Source organism: Equus caballus, chromosome 11 (assembly GCF_041296265.1).
Source record: "Equus caballus isolate H_3958 breed thoroughbred chromosome 11, TB-T2T, whole genome shotgun sequence".
NCBI classification, from domain to species: domain Eukaryota; kingdom Metazoa; phylum Chordata; class Mammalia; order Perissodactyla; family Equidae; genus Equus; species Equus caballus.
Window position 1 is genome coordinate 45,850,784 of NC_091694.1, and position 22,717 is coordinate 45,873,500.

The 22,717-nt window shown below is 45.6% G+C and overlaps 1 protein-coding gene and 1 long non-coding RNA gene across 8 annotated transcripts in view; one reads left to right on the forward strand and one right to left on the reverse strand.

Annotated features, from left to right (window-relative positions):
* Positions 1 to 22,717, reverse strand: part of SMG6 (SMG6 nonsense mediated mRNA decay factor) — a 213,023-nt gene that overhangs the window by 22,465 nt on the left and 167,841 nt on the right. For 4 of the 7 annotated variants that reach the window (XM_001504355.6, XM_070227863.1, XM_005597656.4 and 1 more), the window contains one exon: positions 704 to 880. In XM_001504355.6, the coding sequence (XP_001504405.2) occupies positions 704 to 880 (177 nt within the window). Of the gene's footprint in view, positions 1 to 703; positions 881 to 2,631; positions 2,741 to 4,054; positions 4,208 to 15,529; positions 15,771 to 22,717 lie in introns of those variants that run through there. The other 3 variants (XM_070227866.1, XM_014727907.3, XM_070227864.1) reach the window with 3 other exon arrangements.
* On the forward strand, positions 4,720 to 7,785 carry LOC111775715 (uncharacterized). Its single transcript, XR_002811653.2, has 5 exons — positions 4,720 to 4,796; positions 6,508 to 6,566; positions 6,737 to 6,840; positions 7,142 to 7,467; positions 7,568 to 7,785. It is a non-coding gene; the product is annotated as an uncharacterized lncRNA (long non-coding RNA).

Below are 22,717 nucleotides of genomic sequence, written 5' to 3' on the forward strand. Positions count from 1 at the left end.
CATACAGACCCATGACAGCAATCAGCCCCAGAAAGATACACACACACATGGCAGGGCAACTGCCAGTGGGGTTTAGCAGGGGTGGGCACATGGACTTTTGTGCATGCACACATACATACACACAGTCTGGAGTGAAGCAAGGGCTACAGGAACAACCAAGGGCAAACAAACAAGAGGAGAATTCCTTAATCACATCAGGATGTGCAGGAGGGAGGGAGGGAGGGAGGGAGTGAGGGAGGGAGGGTAGGCCGGGGGGAGGGGGTGATTTTCCACACGGGGCCAGCAATGTCAGCTCTTCCTGTACGTGTGCTGGAGGCTGGAGTTCAGGCTTGTGCTGCACTGAGCTACACACATCTATAAACTTGATCCTCAGCCTGAACCCTAACCCCCCCCAACTCCCTTTCCTAAGCCTCCAGAGCTGCACATTATTAAACTCTTTCTTTCCCTCCCTTCTCCTCTAATGCAACATTAAAAAGAAGCATCTGGAACTCGTAGCAGAGTGAGATGGAGGCAATGGGGTGGGACTGGCAGGAAGGGGCACCAGCAGAGTGCAGTCTTGAGAAGTTGGCTGGTCACGTTAACATCGACATTGCTCTGAGTGGTTATAAATAACTAGGGATACAAGCTGAAGCCACGGGCAGAGTAGGGCTGGAGGGGGAGGGGAGCCTTCCCTCTGCCACAGCGGGCTCTTCCCGCATAGTACCTCATCTTCCAGTTGTTTTCCCTCTTGGCTTCCCATTTCCTTTCCCATGGTGTCTGGGACGGGTGCCACTGACACATATTTTCCACCCTTGAATGCCAGCAGAGGCTCTTCTTGTCCACAAAGGGCTTCCAGAAAATACTTCAGCACTGTGACCCTTTTGCAGTCGGCTGCAATAACCTAGAGGGTGAGAGAGAGAGAAGAAAAACAGCATTTTCTGAAAGGGAAGATGAAGATGAGACACTGCTTATTGGCTGAGGGGCACATGAGAAATGTGTTGAAGCTGCTGGGCAAGGGAGGTGGAGTGAGTGAGCCGGAGTGTGTGCATGCACGAGATGCGGAGTGAGAGCCAGGGTGGGTTGAAGACCAAGATCTTCTGAAGAACGAAAGTTACTACCATCTCTCCTTAGGGCCTCTCTGGGGTAGCAGACAACCCCGGGACCAATGACATGTGCCCTCTGGGATTTTGGCTTTCTTTTACTGAAGTCCTGATATAAAAAAGGAATAAATTAAGTTCTTCTAAGTTTGGTATCTAATTGAGAGAACGAAGGGTGGAGTGCAAAACATTGGCTTTCAGAGAATATAGCTTTCTGGTACCCCTCACTGCCACTCTCCATTCTTCTCCCAGCTCCTCTCTCTCCAGACTCCCAAAAGGAGAACTTTCAGCCTGAGTGCAAAATGAATGATGAGGGCTTTCTTGGCTGTTTCATTTCAGCCAGATCATTTTGGGCTTCCCCTGACAGGTTCCTGCCCCACCTAAGAGCTTCTCATGCTCAAGAGACTGGGGTCAGGCAGGAGATTGTTGTCAGGAGAAGGGAGACAGGCAAAGCAGGTGGGGGGTGTTTCACCAAAGTTTTGCTCCCCTAGGGGTTCACGCCATCCTGCTCCCATGTGGCTATATCAACACATAAGCCAGTGCTGTCAGAGAAGCTTGGGCTGATTTAGCTGAAATGAAATTCAATATCTTGAGCAATCATCAAATTTGTAAATGTCTCAGATGAAATTTCTATAGTCACCCTGTCTAGGGTCCTTCTCTTGGGAGAAGGCCACACAGGCATGCCGTCACCTAGAAACGCATCTGCTTTGCTCACTTGCACCCTCTCACACCCTTCTCTTCATCTCTGACCTCTGGGGTTCTCTCCTCCCTGCTGGCAGGGCACTCACCAAGGGAGGGGTGGGGCCCTGCTTGATCTGGAGGTCGGAAGCTGGTGAAGGCCACTCCACATAGGGAAATACACTTCAGAAGCCAGATAAGCCACAGGGTGGCAGCCCCTTCATCATCATTGACTCTAGTCCATATTGAGTGCCCCTCCCACCTTAATGCCTCCCATTCCACAACGTGAAATGGACTTCTATGTTTGATTCACACAGTAAAGTACTAATTCGAAGACCGTCTTTGATTATTTGCTCACTGTTTTGTAGGTGCATTTGTTATCTCCCCCACCTGGACAATAATCCCATGGTAGCAAAGACTACATCTCATACTTTTCATACTTCCCTTGCAAGGGGTGCTAAGGACAAGCAGGGCACACAGGAGGCTCATAGTAAGGACTGACAGGCACAGAGCAGCTTGGCTGGGTACCATAGGAAGCAGATGAGGCAGGCATGATTCATGTCCTCTAGGACACTGTGGAAATGAGCACCATTCTACCAGCAGGCTGGCAGGGTAAGTGCAGCATACACCAGTCAACTGTGTGCTCTGTGACTCCATCCTCTGCCACTCTCCCAGCCAAACCTGCTACTCTCCCTGCCTAGGAGTGGCCCCTGCTCGCCCTCACCACTGGCCCTAGCAGCATTCTAGGCCTGAATCTCAGGCTAAGTACTTCAACGACCTCCACCTAAGAGGATGACCTAAAATGTGCTCAACTACCCAGGAAAAGCTTAGGAAAGGATAGACATCTTGAGCTTGGGGTGCCTGGTCCTGGGCTTACCTCCTTGAAGGAGGAAGGAAGCTCTCTTTGGGCCAGGGCAGGTAACCATGGGTTCCATCGCGTGTATTCAAACATGTGATGAGGAAGGCTAGAAATACAGAAGCAGGGGCTAAAAGGCATTAAAGAACAGAGCTGAAATGAGTAATAGCCTGGCAGGCAGCACGCACAGTGGCCTCCCTGCATCCCCAGCCTCTCACTTGCAGAGGAAACTTCTGCATTTCCACAAGACTGCCAGTTTCCTCTCTGTGGTCTAATTTTAACCACCTTGTCGTTACAGTGTGTGTCAGCCACCTGACCCCCCTATGACCTCTGACCTTATGCCCCAGCTACTGCTTGCACTATGGAGAATTATGTAATGGGTCCAGGACTTTCCTTTTTGGTGTGAGACTGCTACCACTGAATGGAGAGGAGGTGGGGGGTTAAGGAATGAGACGAGGACAGAGAAAATGCTTGCCACGGTCCTTGGCATCACCTGGGTGGTGAGACGTATGCTGGCACTCCTGCCCAGCATGCAGCAGAAATCTGCCCGGAACAAGAGAGTGTGCCCATGGCTATGTGTGGACAGGCAGGCAGGAGAATTCCTGATAAGAGCATGGGCTGGGTGGCATGCTGAATGGTTCAGGAAGAAAGTGTGATTCCTGGCCAAGAGGGAGAAAGGCCACATGTGTGGACGTGGGACTCCTGCAGATGGGGATTTCCAGGGCACAGCGGGACCCAGGGATGCAGACATCCTGAGCCTGCCTACGGCACATCCTTAGAGGATCAGTGGGAATTGTCATTCACATGGACACAAAAGCAAAAAGGAGTGCCCCAGCCCCCACTTTCATTTTCACCTGTTTAGAAGGCACCTGGTTTCCTTGGGGATTTTGTTTGCTTTGGTCATTAGTCCCTCCCCTAGGGAAAGAGCACTCCTGGCTGATTCTCAAAAGGGCTTTGATCCAGTGGGATCTCTGAGCAGGTGCTAAGAGGCCTGAAAAGAATTCTACCAGCTTGCAGAGAGAAAAGTCACCCAGTTGTTTGGAAGAGTGTCCTCTCTCCTTTGTAATCCAACTAGCAGGGAGAACAGCCAAGGTTGTAGTCTCCTTAGGTTTCCAAAGTGCACTGTGGGAGTGAGAAACGGGTTCTAGCTACTTAGTAGATGGGGGAACTGAGAGGGAAAAAGTCTAGGGCTTGCTCAGGGGCACAGGGAAACCTCCTGTCTCCAGCCTGCTGGCCTGTCTGCTACAGCATTCTGCTTTATGGTAGGAGAAATGAGCCCAGCAGGGTGAGGACCACACTTCTCTTGACCCTGGAGTTCTACAGGAGGCTTTTAGGAATATTCTTCTATAAACAAAGCCTCCAGCACTTGGGTTGAGGGAAAAAGAACATTTAAATATGGTTAATAAGGGACATCATAATGAAAGAAGCCCTTCAAACCACTCACAAAGAGCCAACTCCGAGATGATCTTTGGCCAACGAGGACTTCCTGGTAGGAGAGGGGTTAAAGCTAGGCTCCCCGCTTGGAGAGGAAGGAGTCCAGATGAAGTCTATGACATAATCCCCACAACAGCTCTGTTCATGAGTACATTTTTCCATTCTATATCAATGAAAAACAGAGAATGTAAGCGGTATGTACATTGTAGCTCTGGGCAAACTCTAGATTCTCTAGAGGAGAAAGAGCTGGGCAGGAGAGGTCCCCATTCTAATGGCTGTTAACAGGCTGGGCTGGACTGGGGCTAGACATGGGTAAAAAGGCCTCTGGCCAGGAAATACCCAGGGGAACCTGAGACCCCACATCTTCTCAGTGGCAGTCATGGCCCTTCTGGAGGGAGGCTCACTGCGTAGGAGATTATCAGGAACTCCAAAGTGAATGGACAAAATGTCTCACACAAATCATTCCAGTCAGCTTTGAAAAGAAAACTGAGGCTGTAGGTCTGGGAAGGGGTGAAAGAAAGGCACTCAGAGAAAGCCCCTTTCCTTTCCCCTGAAGACCATTTCAGGCAGCGTGCCCGCCAGTGGGAACTGAAACCTCTAGCTTCAGGGCTCCACTTATCACCCGGATCAGGTCCACACGCAAAGAACCAAGCAGAAAGGAAAACTGAAAGTGAGATGTGGCAAGGCGATACAGGAGCCTGTCCTGTCCCAGGCTCAGTTCCTTCGACAGAGATAATGTAAGCATGCACGGGGTAAGTAAAGGCTGGAGCTAAGCGGAAGGTTAGGTCTTGAGGAAAGCAGAAAGAAGGTTGAGAGAAGAGGGAAGGCAGATTGGGTTACTGGTCTGGGGTATCTGAGCTGGGGCGGTGGGTGAGCAAAGAATGGAGTTCTCTGAAAACTCCACAGCCATTCAGCAGGGGACAAGCCTAGCCTGGGCAGAGATGCCCAGGAAGGAACAGAAAAAAGAGATCTAAGCTGTCTTATGGAAGATAGGGGAGGGTGAGAGAGAGAAAAGGAACTGAGCACCAGGCACCACAGACTGATGTACTCTGAGTTGCAAGACTTAACACCTCAGAGCAGCCATGGGGAAGGGAGAAAACCCCCAATCTAGCCAGGGAACAGGAGGAGGGGTCAGAGAGCTGAATCAGGCCTCTGGATGCAAGCTCTAGGAAATGAGGGGCTCACTCCATTTTTATTTTTTCTCCAAATAGGCCTACTGGAAGGCACAGGCACTATAGCGGCTGGTTAGATTTTGCAAAATTTCTTTTTCTGAACTTTTGGTTTAGGGGAATCAGAATTCAAACTTGCATTATCAGCCAGTTCTATTTTTTCTGGTCTTAAAAAGTCCTGCTTGCTACTGTTCCTCTGGTTAGAGAGAAAAATCACACGGGTTTTCCCCTACAAACTCAAGTTTACAGGTTGTTTTTCTTGTTTCGCTAAATGGAGCCAATTATTCTCACATTTGTTGAAACCTTCAATCAAACTTTATAGCTTGTTAATTTTACAGAATGTCCTTAGAGCAAATAAGATGCAGACAGGAAAGTGAAGTCTTGCTGAGATTATAAAGAAATCTTAAAATAGCCTACAAATCTACCACCAAGGCTGGTAAAATACAGGCTGCTTGGCTGGCTTCTGAGGTCAATTAGCAATGGGTTAATTATCATCTTTAATGAGCCAAGCCTACAGGATTGGCTACAAGAAACTGAACTCAGACTAAAGTGTTTTTACAAACTGGAAGCCTCCAGTAATGCACGACTCACTCTCACAGGAGACTGGAGGATGGGTAGGACAATTCTGTAGCGGCCAAGGGTGGGTCAACCTGAGAAGAGGTCTGCCAATGAAAGTTCAGACACAGGGAATCCTTGGGAGCTGGGAAGACAGAGGAAATGGTTCATTCACATTCCTAGGGGGAGCGGCTTCCAGGCAGGGAGCAGACTCCAGAGGCAGGAGGGAAGCTGGCCACAAGGATGCACAATCACTCTGAAGACAGAGGCAGTAGCTTACGATGGAGAGACAGACATTTGCAGCCTATCTGAATAAGAACAAATTGGTATTGGATTGAGAGAGAGGGTGATGGGCCAGAGGGGAGAGAAAGGAAGAACCTGTGCAGGCACTGAACGACAGAGGGGACAGAGGGAGAAAAAGCATGGGTCCTTGTGCCAGATACATATCCTGACAACCCCTGGGCATATGGTCCAAGGGGATCACCTCAGTCAGCGTTTCACTCTCTCCCTAGCCCTGCTGCAGCAGGGCCTCATTTCTACACAAGGCAGCTAAGCATAGGCTTTTCCCTCGGTCACTTTTGATCCCAGTGTCCAGACGCAGCCTTCCCTAGTCCTATGGTTGGTCTGTGCTAGCTGAGGGGTCAGTGGGTCACAAGATGAAATGCTAACATCACTGGCCAACCCACAGCAGCCACACCATTCCAGGTGTCCGGTCCAAACAGCTGTGTTTTCTTCTTAGCGGAGGCAACGTGGGCCGTCACCAATCAGCTGGCAAAGCACAGACGCCTGTTCAGAGTGGTATGGTAGCCTGTTCCCCCCACCCACATCCACTGTGTGTGCATGTGTGGGCGGTGGCCTTAAATCTTCTAGAGGGGTAGGTGGGAACTGGCAAAGGGTTCAGTGGGAAGACTTGGGTGGGGGTGGGAGTGGAGAGGCTATTCCAATAGTTTCATTGAAGATTCCAAAAGGTACATGTACTTGGCTACTGAGAGGGAGATTATGTTCACACTTCACACTGGAGGGAGAGTCGGGAGAACAGAGGAGTTGAGGCGCATACACTGGCAGTGAGAAGGTAAGTACGGTAGGAAAAACAGGTCCATTCTGGGAAGAGGCAAGTTGAAGCAACATAGGGGGTTGGTCAAGAGCTTGGGCTTTATAGTCAGAGAAATCTGAATTCAAGTCTTAACTGTCACTTCCTAGCTGTGTGTCCTTAGACAAATTACTTAACATCTCTGAGACTCTGCTCAAGTTGTTTGTGGGGTTTAAAAGAGATAATGCATATCAATGCAATGCAATGCAAATATTTAGCAAGGTGCCTGGGCCCAGAGACCGCTCAATAAATGAGGTGCTGTTATTTTTTCTTTTTTTTTAAGGAAGATTAGCCCTGAGCTAACATCTGCCGCCAATCCTCCTCTTTTTGCTGAGGAAGACTGGTCCTGAGCTAACATCCGTACCCATCTTCTTCTACTTAAGACGTGGGACACTTACCACAGCATGGCTTACCAAGAGGTGCCACGTCTGCATCCGGGATCCGAACCGGCGAACCCTGGGCCACCGAAGTGGAACGTGCGAACTTAACTGCTGCGCCACTGGACTGGCCCCTGTTATTTTTTTTTCTTCCTTGCTGCCTCACTCTGCTCAGAGGTGGGAGGGGTACTCTGCCCAACATCACTGAGATGTGTGGAAGCCAGACTCAGAGGTAAGGAAGGAAGCATGGGGCTGGCACACAGCCTAGGGCTGAGGGGAGAGGCCCTGGAATGCTCACCTGGCTGTTGAAACTGCTGAAATATTTTGTTCAGAGCTAAGGTGCTGGATCCAGGCTGCTGGGCAGACCACTTGGTGGAAGGAAGGCCCAGCCTCTCTCCAGCTGTTCCCCTTTCTATTCTCCAAAAAGATTCCTGGACTTAACCATAGGCATGCATTCTACAGGATTTTAGAGAGGCCCCAAGGGCCTGGGCTTTAGGACAGGCATGCCACTAATGCACATATCAGAAATAAAATCTTGTAGTAAACATCATAATTGCCTTGCCCGTCTGGTCTTTTCATATTAGGGTGTGGGTAGTGGGTTTGCCTTTGTTAATGGTATCCTCCTTAAACAAGACCCAGCTGGATCCTTGCTCCAGGTCTCTCAATACAAGAGAAATGATGAAAAAATCCCCAATGTGGCATTTTCTACCTACCTGAATTTCTTGAGCTTGGAATTCTGAACAAAGCCAGATAGGAGTCTGGGCTTTCCTGGGCAGAGCACAGCTTGCTCTTCTTGAACTGTTCCCTTATGGAAAGAATTCTCTTCTAGAGCTCTGAGCTCCAGCTGCACGAGCAAGGTGCATTCTCAACAGTGAGTGTGTCGCAAAGAGCAAACTATAGGCAGCAGTAGCTCGGGCTGCAGTCCAATCTGCTTCCCCTGCAGAGTGCTCTGAAAGCAGCCACCCACATTGGCAGGAGTTAGGGGCGGATACTGGCACTGCCAACACAAGCCTTTCAGGTCTAGCTGGCTTCAGCTGGTCTGAAACCTGGAACACAGGCGCTGGGGCCCTCACTTACTGAACCAGCAGGGGAGGCTACAAGCTCAGCCCCTGGGGATGAAAGTCCTCGAGTCTGTCTCAGTCTGCAAATATCCACACGCAGTCTGCTTCTACACTGCCAGTTAGTTCTGGGTCAGGAGCACTGTATCTCGGGCTCTAGTCACTCTGAGCCACATTATTACTTGCTTTCTAGACAGCTAGAGTCAGGAGGCCACCCCTTAGGTTTGTGTTCAGTCTCCTTCACCAAATTTGTTTCCAGTTTTATTTATTTTGTGTGTGTGGGGGGAGTGCCCTTTCTGAGACATCTGCAACATTCAACATATTTAGTCAACATTCAATTCAACAAATATTTACTAAGTGCCTACTGTGTGCACTAGGTACTATTCTAGACCCTGGGGATTCCATAGAGAACAAAGCAAAGTCCCTGCTCCGGGGGTGGGGTTGGGGTAGGTCACATTCAGATCAGGTACACCAAAGACTCCCTGTATCAAGAGAGAAATAAATTCTCCCCCCTCCTCCCACATTACCTACAGCACTCAGGAGGGCAGAATTCTCATTCCTTTTCCCTCAAGGGAGGAGGAAGAGGCAGCCCAAGGAGAAGAAAAGCTCCTTGTAGAGACCCGTCACGCTGCTCCTTTATCCCTTTTAGACTGAGGGTCCTGAGGAAGTCAGGGCAGAGAATTCCCTTGGGCTCAGCCTTGCTATGAGATGAAACCCCAATCTCTCTCAATGTTTTCCATTATCTGTGTAAATCCTCTCCCACTCACCCCTCCCCACTGTATTATCTCCACTCTCACTTCTTGCTATTATTCCCTAATCCTCAACTCCAGGCCCCAGGCAACCCTGTTCCATACTCCCCTGCATGCCATTTGCTCCCTCTCACATCTCTGAAACTTTACAGATTATTCCCCCAACCTACAGTGACTTTACCTTTATGCAATCAACTCATTCCCTCAACTTCCTTTAAGTTTAATAAAGTCTTTCTTTTCAAGAAGACTTTGACCAGCCTGCTAGCCTACTGTCCATAAATTCTTCCTAAGGCCCTACTATGTGACAGGGACTATGTTAGACATCCTGGACACAAAAGAGAGAACAAGACAGATGCAGTCCTTGACTTCACAGAACTTTCAGTCCAGGGAGGGATTCCCTAGTAACCTGACACTAACCTTTTCTACGTCCACAGTTGCCCTTTATCACCTATGGGTTAGGCCTATCCATCCTTCATCTCTGACCTCCTTAGCAGCCCTCAACATCTGTGTAACTTACATGACACAAAGTGGGTTACTGATCATTTAGAGCCACACTAGAACACCCTCTAGATCATCTCCCAGTGATCCAACTCTTTCTTGAATATTTCAGTTGGAGAGGATTTAAGATCATGGGGAAGCTTTTGAAAGCATCATTACCTAATGTTTAAGAAACATATAAGTAATTTTCATTATTACCTACTTAACAGATTTTTTTTTCCTGTTAACTTTCAGTCCTGCCCATGCTCTATGAGAGGTCTCTTACTGTTTTGAATCTACAAGGGAGTTCATTTCCTACTAGTAAAGCCATTCCATGTTTGGACTTCTAATTGGTAGAAATAAATGCTAACGCTTTTAAGGCCAAATCTGCCTCCCAGTGCTTCTAATTCTGTTCTCTGTTCACATAAAAAACTCTAATTCTGCTTCTACCTGACTGGCCTCAAATTATTTGAGGTCTGCTGCGTTATACCTTCTCTGGGTTAAACAGTCCCACTTCCTTCAACTGTCCCTCACTTCAACGTCTCCTCAACATCCTGCTTATTCTAAGACTTTCACTAAGACTAATGTGTCTCCTAGAGTGAGTGCCCACACGTGACCTGGCAGCAGAGAACAGGGCAGAACATCTCTTCCTTGTTCCGTTCTGGATACCTCAATTCTATGAAGAGGCCAAAATAGCATTACTTTTCTTGTTTACCACCTTGCACTAATGACACACTGTGAGCTTTTAATCAATAAATCCCCAAACTTTTTTCACGTATGTGGCTAAATAATATCTTGCCCCCTGAGAGTAAGCCCTCTACTCATTATAGCCTTTTATAACATTCCTTCACTGAGGTCTCTCTGCTCTGTAAGAAACCATATTATTTAGTACTGTGCTTCATGCTGCTTGCTACATGCAGCTGACTTAATGGACAAGGTAAGATTTTATATTTATTATTTGATTTCATCTTGTTATTTACTTCTTTCATTGTAGCCTCTCATAAAGTTCTCTTTGGATCCTAAATTTGTCATCTGAGAATGTATTCCCTCTCAAGTTCAAGACATCTGTAAATCTGATCTGTTGATTTGTTTACGCTTCTCAGTATCTTTCTCCCATTATTCTGTCCTGTTTTCTCCAAGTAAGATTCTTGAGGGTAGGCGTGTGTGTGTGTGTGTGTGTGTGTGTGTGTGTATTTAAAGAAAAATCTATCTGCAGCATCTAATATACACTATGGGTACTGGGACAACATGGATGACTGAATATAGGAGGAGACGGCAGCCTCAGGACCTTAGGACAATTCCAGAGGACATCATGATCATGGAGAGGGGGCTAGCTACACTGTATACTATGTGAATCATGCTCCTGGTGTTAAGCAACACAGACACCCTGGACAGACTCAGAGATGCTACTTTCTGCTTCGGGTGGTGTTTCCCATGGAGGTTTGGGCTCAAGAAGGGATAGGTAGGTGCCCTCTTTTGACAGGCCTCCAAAAGAGTTTCTAGTTTGAAATAAGATATCACAAGTTCTGGGCACGTCTCACCTTTGCCTTAACTGGAGGTTGTTACCCTAGGGCAAGGTACAAAACACCTCAGTAACAGGTGAGACTTACTCTTCAAATCACTAATGCCATGCTCTGAGAAAAAATTACAACTATATCTTGAGAATCCAAAACAGCAAATTAAAAATAGGGTATACAGGGGCTGGCCCTGTGGCCGAGTGGTTAAGTTCGCACACTCTGCTTCAGCAGGCCCAGGGTTTTCCCGGTTCGGATCCTGGGCATGGACCTAGCACTGCTCATCAAGCCATGCTGAGGCGGCGTCCCAGATGGCACAACCAGAAGGACCTATAACTAGAATATACGACTATGCGGGGGGGAGGGGGAAAAGGAGGGGGAGGAGGAAGAAGAGGAAGAAGAAGAGGAAGAGGAGGAAGAAGAAGACAGACAATTGGCAACAGATGTTAGCTTAGATGCCCATCTTTAAAAAAAATATATGGTATACAGAAATTCTCGGAGATTAAGGCTGAGATAGGGTGCCACTTTAAGTTGCATTTTCAGGTCCTACACCTAGAGTGCTGAATCTCAAAGGTAGCAACGCCTCACAGGTGGAAACAACACAAACTTTGTTAATTAAAGCTAACTAAAGTCTGTCCATAGTTTGAGACAAGGCATAAATAAAGTAAATGCCCAACATAGAAGAAACTCAGTAAGTATTAGTTCTCTTTTCTTCACCTCTCAACACTAAAAAGCATTTTTTAAAACTACCTACATCAGAATCACACAGTGAGCTTGTTAAAAATGTAGATTCCTGGACTCCACTTTGGACTAAATGAATTAGTATTTCTGGGGATAGGGCCTTGGAATGTGCACTTTTTTTTTCTTCTTCTCCCTAAAGTCCCCCAGCACATAGTTGTATATTCTAGTTGCAGGTTCTTTTAGTTGAGCTATGTGGGATGCCATCTCAGCATGGCTTGATGAGCGGTGCTAGGTCCATGCCCAGGATCCGAACCAGTGAAACCCTGGGCCACCGAAGCAGAGTGTGAGAACTTAACCACTTGGCCACTTTGGGCTGGCCCCCAAAACGTGCACTTTAAATAAGTGTTCCAGGTACTTACGAATGCTGAAATTTGAGAATCACTGCTTAAAGGCTGGAAGGCTAGGTGAAGGTGATCACAATTTTAGTCCATTCTTCAAAATGCAACTCTACTTTAGCTAAGGTACAAAAATACTACCTTACACTTTTCATGGCACTTTTAGGATCTAGAAAATCCTCAGTACCTTATGAAGCAGCTACTATTACATTCAGATAATGATAACAGAGATGAGGAAACTGAAACTCAAGTAAGTTAAACAAGATCTGACGCCAGATGCAATGACTTCTGAGTCTAACGTTCTTGCCACCTCACCAGAGCTGCAGCCTGGGAGAGCACCACTGGGCCTTCTAAAGCATAAGAAACCCTGCTGTGTGCTTCACTCACCCTTGACAGCTATGAATAACATTTAGTGAATGGCGGCTACATGCCAGGTACCGTGCCAAATGTTCTACATGCACCAACTCATCTAATCCCCATAACAAACCCATGGAGTGGGGATTGTCCTTATCTCAATTTTACAGATGAGGAAATTAAGGCACAGTGGAGTTAAGTAACTTGCTCAAGATTATGCGGCCAATAAGTTGAGGAGCTGGAGTGTGTCTCTGCTCCTTATCTGTGTTTCAACTGCCCACAGCTCTCAGTGGACCCAGACCATCTACCTGTGCTTTGGGAAGAAACTTTCACAATCCCCAGAAGGGGTAAGAGCTCATCTAGTACAGAAATTCAAAGGTGGGCAGTCTCTTGTTGCTGATTTCATGAAGAATGAACTCCCTCTTGGCGGGGTGGACTTCTCCTGGGCAGCTGATATGCCACAGGTCTGGGGAAAGCAGGGTCTAGAGGAAAGTTCACTTCACGTTCTCCTAATTTGGGCAAGTTACTAAACCTTGTTTGCAAAATGCAGATGATTCTGAAGGTCTCTTTCCATTCTTAAAGGTTTCTATGATTCTGGGCAGTCATCTTGGAAAGGAGGAGAGGAAAGACAGTTTTGCCACTGACCTTGATGCTGGAGCTCAGCTCTGTCACAGGGGACAGTGCCAAGAGCTGTACTTGGCCTTCTGGGAAGGGTTGACCATTCAGAATCTGAACTGACAGCGAGGGGCTGGAGATAATTCTTGATGGAAAAAGGTGGTATAGGTTCTTCTCATGTGATAAGCCACTCAGGAAGACTTGGAGGGTTTTATGGAATCATTAGCACAGAGCTCCCCTCTGGCCACAGAGCAGAGGAAGAAACAGCAGGCCAGTTTATAAAGCTCCAGAGCGGAAAATTTCTGTTGGTGTCCAAACTAAGTTTTGGCTTTCTGTGAAGTTTGGAAAGACTTATACTGATGTTTTAATCACCTGTTTAGTGTTCTGAAGACTCTTGTCAGCGGCCTCAGTGAGCTTGCTCCAGCAGGCAGTGGGGAGCAGCTGGCTCATGGACCGTGCTTTTTTTGTGAGCAGTTTCTTTCCCATGGCCACCGCTGATACCCTGTAGCTCCCTCCAGGCCACTTGGAGGGTACAAGCCAAACCTGTGAATCCCATAGGAGACTGAGGACAAGCTTTCTGGCTAACTTCTTAGCAGATCCAAAGCCAGGAAGGGCCCTTTAAGAAAAGCCAAGGTGTAAAGAGGTAAGGAATGGTCTCTGGAGATCAGTCTGCCGAAAACACCTCTGTGGTGGCACAGAGGAAACAGGCTTGCCTTCTAGGAGAACCACCATCTAGACATTCTAAAGCCCTTGGGTAGTGATCACAAAAAATGTCCTCACAAGTGAAAAAGAATACTCAACAAACTCAAGGCAGGGCATATTCCAGAAACAAAAACTCATGAGCATGCAAGAAGCCCATTAAGGAGATTCAGAGTAGGGGCAAGTAGAACAAGTCAGCGTTGTACTTCCTCTGCAGTTTTCACTGGTCACAGCTTCTCAGTGGCTGAAATATCCCATTTTACTGGGAAAGCTCTGGTGGAGATGAAGGGGTGACTGATGGTTGCTAGGCATTATGTTATTTCATTTGATTATCACAGTAATCCTGTGAGATAGAAAGAGGAAGAGGAAATTCAAGCTCAGAGGAAACAAACTTCTAGTAAGTGGTGAAGCAGGGATTTGAACCCAGATTTGTCTCACTCCAAAGTCTGTGCTCAGTCCCTTAGACTTTGGTAGCCTCTTAGGAAGGTGATGGTACTTTTGGAGAAAGGGATCTACTTCAAGTTCGCTAAAGGTCACCCTCCTCCCCCAGCAGCAGCCCAAAAGCCTGCCCCGAGGGCAAAATATACAGTTCTGATGAATTTGCATTTAGATGAACACAAACCAAATGGGTGCTTGGCTAAGCTACAGGCAAGAACAGAGATACTGAAATTAAAAATTTCTCAGAGTACCTGCCCTAAGAGGAGTTCTATCAATCTAATTCATTTCATTTCCCTGGACACAGTATGGGCAAGACCTCAGCTGATGGGTTGAAGAGCTGAATGACTATGGAAACTAGTCACTGCTGGATGCCAAATTAAGACCTATATATATATATATATATATATATATATATATAAGTGTCCCCAGAAAGTTCTCCACATTGTGCAGCCTTGAACTCTGGATGTACTGTAAAGAGGAAAGTCCATCACAGAGCATGGGGACCAGACAAAGGAAATCAAAGCTCCCTCTTTCCACCTGGTGCCCAAGGCTCCACAAATCCATCAATTCAAGAAACTTTTACTGTGCAAGCACAGGGTGTATTGTTCATCTGGCAACTCTTCATCTTGGAGCAAGATATGAAGGAGGAGAAGAAAAAGAACAGTTTACTCCTCAGTAGAAAGGCTGAGCTTAGGGAGGAGATGCTGATTTCTGACTGAGTTCTCAGAGACCACTTTCCTGACACAGAATTTTCTTTCCTTCTTTTCTTTGTTCTTTCCAGGGGAAGCTTCTTCAACTGTATGCTCTCTCTGGCTGAGAGCTAACTTCCCTTTGTCTGACCAGACCACTTCACACATGCCATTGTTCCCTGTCCTGTTATGCCTGAGTTCAAGTAGCTAAGCTGCCAACATAGCTTTTTTAATGGGGGGGGGGGGGGTCTCTCAAGGGAACTCTGGTTACTGAGGGAAAAGAGACTTCTATAGTGGCAAATGGCATATACTGCCCTTCATCAGTGACCTAGAAGGAATCTATTTACAAAGGGTACAGGTAGAGAGGAAAGAGAGAGAAAGAAGGGAAAGAGAGGGAGACCGTGACCAGAGAGGTCTTAAGTCCCATAGGAATAACTGTGAGGACAAGGAAAAGGCCGTCTTGTCACGAGGGCAAAATTAACCAGACACGTCTGATTATAACAGAGGGAAGGAGGGTGCTGGAATAATGAATGGGGGGACAGAAGCTTACAGACCACTGCATACATGGGGGGGATGCAGCAGAAAAGTGTTCCAAAGTTGATGACAAGGCAGACAGGAAACTTACATGTCCTTGCTGACAGGAAAGAAAGAGTGAAATTCTGGTCTTCTCTCATCTGCAGGATTTCTAACAGGCATCTGAAGTTCACCCTCTTCCCAGGGATGTGCTGACAGCTGGGAATACTGCCCTTCAGGTCAGGCAGGGCAGGGATCTAGACCTCTCCAGGAGTTCACAAAGAGGTTCAGTAAGGACTCAAACCACGATCCAAAACACAAATGGGACTGCCATTTCCTGTTGGGTTTCCATGCTGTAAAAAAAGTAGGGGAGAAATGCCAACTACAAAGTGCTCTGTCTTCTGTGGAAAATGGAGTATGCAATGTATCCGGCTCCAGGTTCTGACTTGTAAATCTAAGTGAGAACTAGTTGCTAGCTGCGAGAGGATTATAGTGTTAAAGAGACATTCCACCACCCAACCTGCCAGCCTTTCTGCTCACTGTCCGTGGACTTCTAGGGAGCTGATGACAAAGTTGTCTTGGGCCTCTGTAAGAAGGGCAGCCATGGGCTTTGGCAGCTCCTTCTGGACCCCAGTTCACTGTCCTGTGTTCTTAAACAGCTCTGATGGAACAAGCCATCTGTGAGGGTTATTTAGCTTGGAACTGGAAGAGAGTGAGGATGTGGAAAAAATAAACTGAGCAGCCAAAGGATGGGGCCAGAGAGAGAGAGAGAGAAGGCAGGTGGCATGTTCATGGGACTATATGCCAGGGCCGAGTGTGGGGTGGGACTGCGGAAAGGAATGGTGTTGAAAGGATGCCAGCATTGGAAGTGCTGGAACGCCCAGGACAGCATGATTTTATTTCCGAAGTGGTGTTTTGCTATTATCCTTCAAGGGCCCACAAACCCTCACTTGAGAGCTTCCATTTTAGGAGAATCCTGGAATAATATAACTTTAAGCACACCTGCCTTGCCTTCTGAAAAACTACCTGAATCCTGCCTAATTTCCTCCTGGGCCTGAATTTAAGCCTAAAAAATACATCTAACAAGTTTTTTACATTCAAAGCCACAAGATAATAACAACAGCTGAAAGGGCAGAAAATGGAGATGGTGGAGGATCTGAGGGAATCCTTATAAACTACGGAAAACAGCAACAGAAACTGCAGGGTGATTTGGGAAGATATATGGGAATCTAGAGTAGGACTGGATTGTCACGGGTCATTTCTTTGGAGTCTTCTTAACTGTCCCCTCCACTCACTGTGAAGAACATATATATCGAGGAAGACTTCTATTTTTAAAATCTAGGCATCTTCACTTATCTCATCTGATCCTTATTGAAATCTTATGAAGGGACTATTGTCATCCCCATTTTACAGAGCGTAAACTCAAGCCCAGACAGAATAAATAACTTATATGGAGTTTTTTTATGACCAGCACAGAATATAATCAAGACTATAACTTGTATTTAGATCAGAGAGATATATTTTTTCTGCAGGTCATTCTGGAAAAATGGCATCAGAGTTGATGGTATCTCATCTGATCCATTCCTGATCACCAAGCCTATGTAGTGTATGCTCACAGGATTTGAAAAAGAGATCAAAAGCTGCTGTTGGAATATATTTCTGATTCTTCACTTAATCCTTCCAAGTCATTAGACCAAGAAGAGGCTTAGAGACAGCAAGGCAGTAACTATGAATGCTGCTTACTCCACTTCTGAAGCACACACATAGAAAGACATGCAAACAATTATAAATTACTTTGAAGTATAGTTTCAGTGCTTCACACTGATAAGACAGGAAGAGACAAAATTTCTGTACCAGCCTGTAGTAGGGAAGCCTATGTACGGCCTAAACTTTCTTTAATTGACAACACAGAGTAAAAGCTGTCACTGAATTCTGTTATTTAGGCTAAAGCCACTCCTGCTGCTGACAAAGTGAAAAAGAAGTTCAATGAGAGCATCCCTTCCAGGAGGCAGTGAAGATATGGTGGCACCTTGGCTTTAAGTATCAGGTCAAACTGAAGTTACTTAGTAATGTGTCATTTAAACACATGGCACATGGTACAAAAAACAGACACTACAAAATGCTGGATTTTAAAAACAAAAATCTTCCCAACTCTGGTTTCTAGACCCTCTGTGTTCCTCAGCCCTATTGCCAGTTTCTGGTGTGTTCTTCAGAGATATTTATGCATATGCCACTACATATGATTAACAATGGGCTCTCCCTATACTTTATTTTTTTTGAGGAAAACTGGCCCTGGGCTAACATCCGTGCCCATCTTCCTCTACTTTATATGTGGGACACCTGTCACAGCATGGCTTGACAAGTGGTGTGTAGGTCTGCACCCGGGATCCGAACCGGCGAACCCCGCGGGCTGCAAACAGAACATGCTGCACCACCGGGCCGGCCCCTCTCCATATACCTTTTATAAATATATTTATATAAATGGTGATACACTTTGCCTGCTTTTTTTTTTTAACTTAACAGTGTATCTTAGAGATCGTCAACATCATTTATGAAGCACATTTCACACCAAATGTTAAAGATCATCAACGATAAGGTTCTGGAACAGATCCAGAAAACCTAATGTGTTTATTGAAACAGAATTTCTCTGTGTTGGGAGGACTGAAAGACCTAGCCAAGGCAGCAAAGAAAAGCAGTAAGAGAAAAACTCTGTTCATCATCAAGTCCAACAAGACTGGGAGTGGTCAGCAACAAAAGACCCCCTCAACCCGGCAGGGTCTCAAATGACAAAAGGCTGGGCAAGAGGGACTGCACTTACATATCAAAAAAGAATGTGAAAAGTATCTGTACATGCTCCCGGTCTGGGTCTGTTGGCTGGCCAGAAAGAACTCCCACACCAGAGCAACTGACATCAAGAGGGTCTTCAACAAATTTGAAGGCCAGAAACAAACACTGCAACATTTTTTTACTGTGAAAATTAAGCTGTGTTAATTCCATCTCTATGTGTAACCCAGGTGTTATGGCAAGAGTCGCCTTGTACATGCGAAGGCTTAGGCACCGTCTGTAAGTGCCAGTCTCCCTGTCAGAGACCATATGCTACCAGAGAACAGAAAGCAGGATATCTGAGGTGTTTCAGGCTGCTCTCAGTCTGAGGTCCTACCAGGTAACAGTACCCTAATTCCAAGGGGCAGGGTGTAATTCTTCCCTCCCTAGACTGTACTTCCTGAAACATTTTAAGGTATTTCATTGAATTTATTCAATAAATATTTATTAAGCACCTGCTAGGTGTGGCAGGATTTATTCAAGGTACTAGGAACACAGCAGTCAATAAAACAATGTTCCTGCTGTCATGGAGCTTAACATTTCTTGTGAGACTGAGAAACAAATAAGCAAATAAATAGAGGGCAAGTAGTAGGAGGTACTATGAAAAAAATAAGGTAGGGAAAGAGGGACAGAGAGCAACAGGTTGGGGAGTGTATTGCTATTTTATGTAAGAAGGACAGGGAAAGGCTCCTGGATAAAGTGCCATTCGATCAGACTGAAGGGGTGAGCTGCAAAGCAGAGAGGGCTTTAGAAGGGGCTTCTTGGGTAGGTAACTGGAGCCAGGGAGGCCCTCCTCTCCTAGAAGGGCTTGCCAGCTATGCGGTACGAGGGAAGGAGAACACGCTCTTCTCCAGCCGGGTGAGAGGAGAGGCCTTCGAGCTTATTCAGCTTGCACACCCTCTATGCAGTTTCTGGATAGTTTCCATCACAGATGAGAGTTTTATGTTGAATTTTAAGTTGACCACAAATATTTAACTTCCCTGGACCACAAATGCAGTATCTTCTTTGTGGTTTAGCTGGCACCAAGTACATATTTACGAATCTCTATATGTCTGCTTGTTATTTAAATTTCTTATAGAAGTGCCAAGGTCGTTAGTTGTGATTTATCCCCTTCCACTCCATATTAGTGGGTCTGAACCCTGATCAGGCCTAATTCTTGGAGAAAGGAGATATCTTTACAACTGAAGCTTAGGGTCTTCCTAGGTAAATTTCCTATTACTGCTTTCCTCTTCAAAAAATATCACTAGAGGGTCTGTTCCAAGTTCTTGTATTTGAATTACAATGTAAAAATTAAAAATTTCTCTGTTTTTCCCACTAGAGAATAAAGAATAAAACTTACTAAATCTACATACTTTAGCCATATTAAAAAGCAAAACAAATAAAAAAAAAGCCAGGTATAATTAGCCCCAAACTTCTAAATGTGTACTCTTATTTACTTATCAATTCCTAAGAATTATAACCAACACTAGAATTTACAAAGAATATAGGAAGCAGTCCCTGCTCTGCAGCTGGGTCTTCAGTAAGCTAGCTTGAGAAAGGGTTCTGGCTCCACAAGGCACAAAATTCTGGGTCATCCCCGCAAGGGTCTGCTTCTCTTACCCAGCTGCCAAGAGAGCCATGTGGCATTTTTATCAAATAAAGGCATACAGGCAGATCATCTGAAACTCAGGAGTTTCAAAACAACCACTCCTACCCGATTCTGGATATCTGTCATTGTCTTCATCTTTCTCAGTGCAGGTTACTGAGTCTTTGTGCTATGGTTCTACTCATATTTAGGTGGAGGAGATACTAAGCTGCAGTGTTGAGACCCCAACACAGAAAGACTTAAGGGGCAGCTTCACGAATCACTGGACTGTTCCCTCCTGAGTTTTACAGGAGAGTAGCAGAGTTACTTGTTATGAAGTAACAAGTCACATACATATAAATCCATGCAGTACATTTTATTATTATTTTTTTAAGGAAGATTAGCCCTGAGCTAACTGCTGCCAATCCTCCTCTTTTTGCTGAGGAAGAGTGGCCCTGAACTAACATTCATGCCCATCTTCCTCTACTTTATATGTGGGATGCCTACCACAGCATGGCTTAGCCAAGTGGTGCCATGTCCACACCCAGGATCTGAATCAGCGAACCCCAGGCTGCCAAAGCAGAACATGCACACTTAACCTCTGTGCCACTGGGCCGGACCCAACAAGCACATTTTTATTTTTTAAATTTTTACTGAGTTAATGATAGGTTACAATCTTGTGAAATTTCAGTTGTACATTATTCTTTGTCAGTCGTGTTGTAGGTGCACCCCTTCACCCTTTGTGCTCACCCCTCACACCCCACCTTTCCCCTGGTAGCCACTAATCTGTTCTCTTTGTCTACATTTTTAAATCCCTCATATGAGTGGAGTCATACAGAGATTGTCCTTCTCTATCTGGCTTAGTTGACTTAACATAATTCCCTCAAGGTCCATCCATGTTGTTGTAACTGGGATGATTTTGTTCTTTTTTATGGCTGAGTAGTATTCCAATGTATATATATACCACATCTTCTTTATCCAATCATCTGTTGATGGGCACTTAGGTTGCTTCCACGTCTTGGCTATTGTAAATAATGCTGCAATGAACACTGGGATGCATGGGACTTTTGGAATTGCTGACTTCAAGCTCTTTGGATAGATTCCCAGTAGTGGGATAGCTGGATCGTATGGTAGTTCTATTTTTAACTTTTTGAGGAATCTCCATACTGTTTTCCATACTGGCTGCACCAGTTTGCATTCCCACCAGCAGTGTATGAGGGTTCCTTTTTCTCCACAACCTCTCCAACATTTGTTACTATTTGTTTTAGTTATTTTTGTCATTCTAATGGGTGTAAGGTGATATCTTAATGTAGTTTTGATTTGCATTTCCCTGATGCACAGCAATGATGAACATCTTTTCATGTGCCTATTGGCCATCCGTATATCTTCTTTGGAGAAATGTCTGTTCATGTCTCCTGCCCATTTTTTGATCCAGTGGTTTGATTTTTTGTTGTTGTGTGAGTTCTTTATATATTATGGATATTAAGCCTTTGTCGATGTATGACTTGCAAATATTTTTTCCCAGTTAGTGGGTTGTTTTTTTTTATTTCAATCCTGTTTTCCTTTGCCTTGAAGAAGCTCTTTAGTCTGATGAAGTCCCATTTGTTTATTCTTTCTATTGTTTCCCTTGTCTGAGAAGACATGGTGTCTGAAAAGATCCTTTTAATACTGATGTCAAAGAGTGTACTGCCTACATATTCTTCTAGAAGCCTTATGGTTTCAGGTCTTACCTTTAGGTCTTTGATCCATTTTGAGTTTATTTTGATGAATGGTGATAAAGAATGGTCAATTTTCATTCTTTTACATGTGGCTTTCCAGTTTTCCCAGCACTGTTTGTTGAAAAGACTTTCTTTTCTCCATTGTAGGCCCTCAGCTCCTTTGTCGAAGATTAGCTGTCCATAGATGTGTGGTTTTATTTCTGGGCTTTCAATTATGTTCCATTGATCTGTGCGCCTGTTTTTGTACCAGTACCATGCTGTTTTGATTACTGTAGCTTTGTAGTACAGTATGTTTTGAAGTCAGGGATTGTGATGACTCCAGCTTTGTTCTTTTTTCTCAGGATTGCTTTAGCAATTCGGGGTCTTTTGTTGCCCCATATGAATTTTAGGATTCTTTGTTCTATTTCTGTAAAGAATGTCATTGGGATTCTGACTGGGATGGCAGTGAATCTGTAGATTGCCCAATAAGCACATTTTAATAACAACGCTCACCTTAATAAAATGAACAATGACTTTCAAAGTATTCAATTTGAAAGGCTAGAACCTATTTTTTTTTTTTTTTTTTTGAGGAAAACTAGCCCTGAGCTAACACCATGCCCATCTTCCTCTACTTTATATGTGGGACGCCTACCACAGCATGGCATGCTAAGCAGTGCCATGTCCACACCCGGGATCCAAACTGGTGAATTCCAGGCCGCCGAAGTGGAACCTGCGTACTTAACTGCTGCACCACCGGGCAGGCCCCTAGAAACTAAATATTTTTTTTTAAAGACTGGCACCTAGGCTAACAACTGTTGCCAATCTTCCTTTTTTTTTTTAAAGATTGGCACCTGAGCTAACAACTGTTGCCAATCTTTTTTTTTTTTTTTCCTGCTTTATTTCCCAACCCCCCTCCCCCGGTACATAGTTGTATGTCTTAGTTACAGGTCCTTCTAGTTGTGGGATGTGGGACACCGCCTCAACGTGGCCTACGAGCAGTGCCATGTCCGCGCCCAGGATCCGAACCCTGGGCTGCCTCAGCGGAGCGCGTGAACTTAACCACTCGGCCACGGAGCCAGCCCTAGAAACTAATTTTTAAAAAATTAGCATTGGGGGCTGGCCCCGTGGCCGAGTGGTTAAGTTCTCGCGCTCCGCTGCAGGCGGCCCAGTGTTTCGTTGGTTCAAATCCTGGGCGCGGACATGGCACTGCTCATCA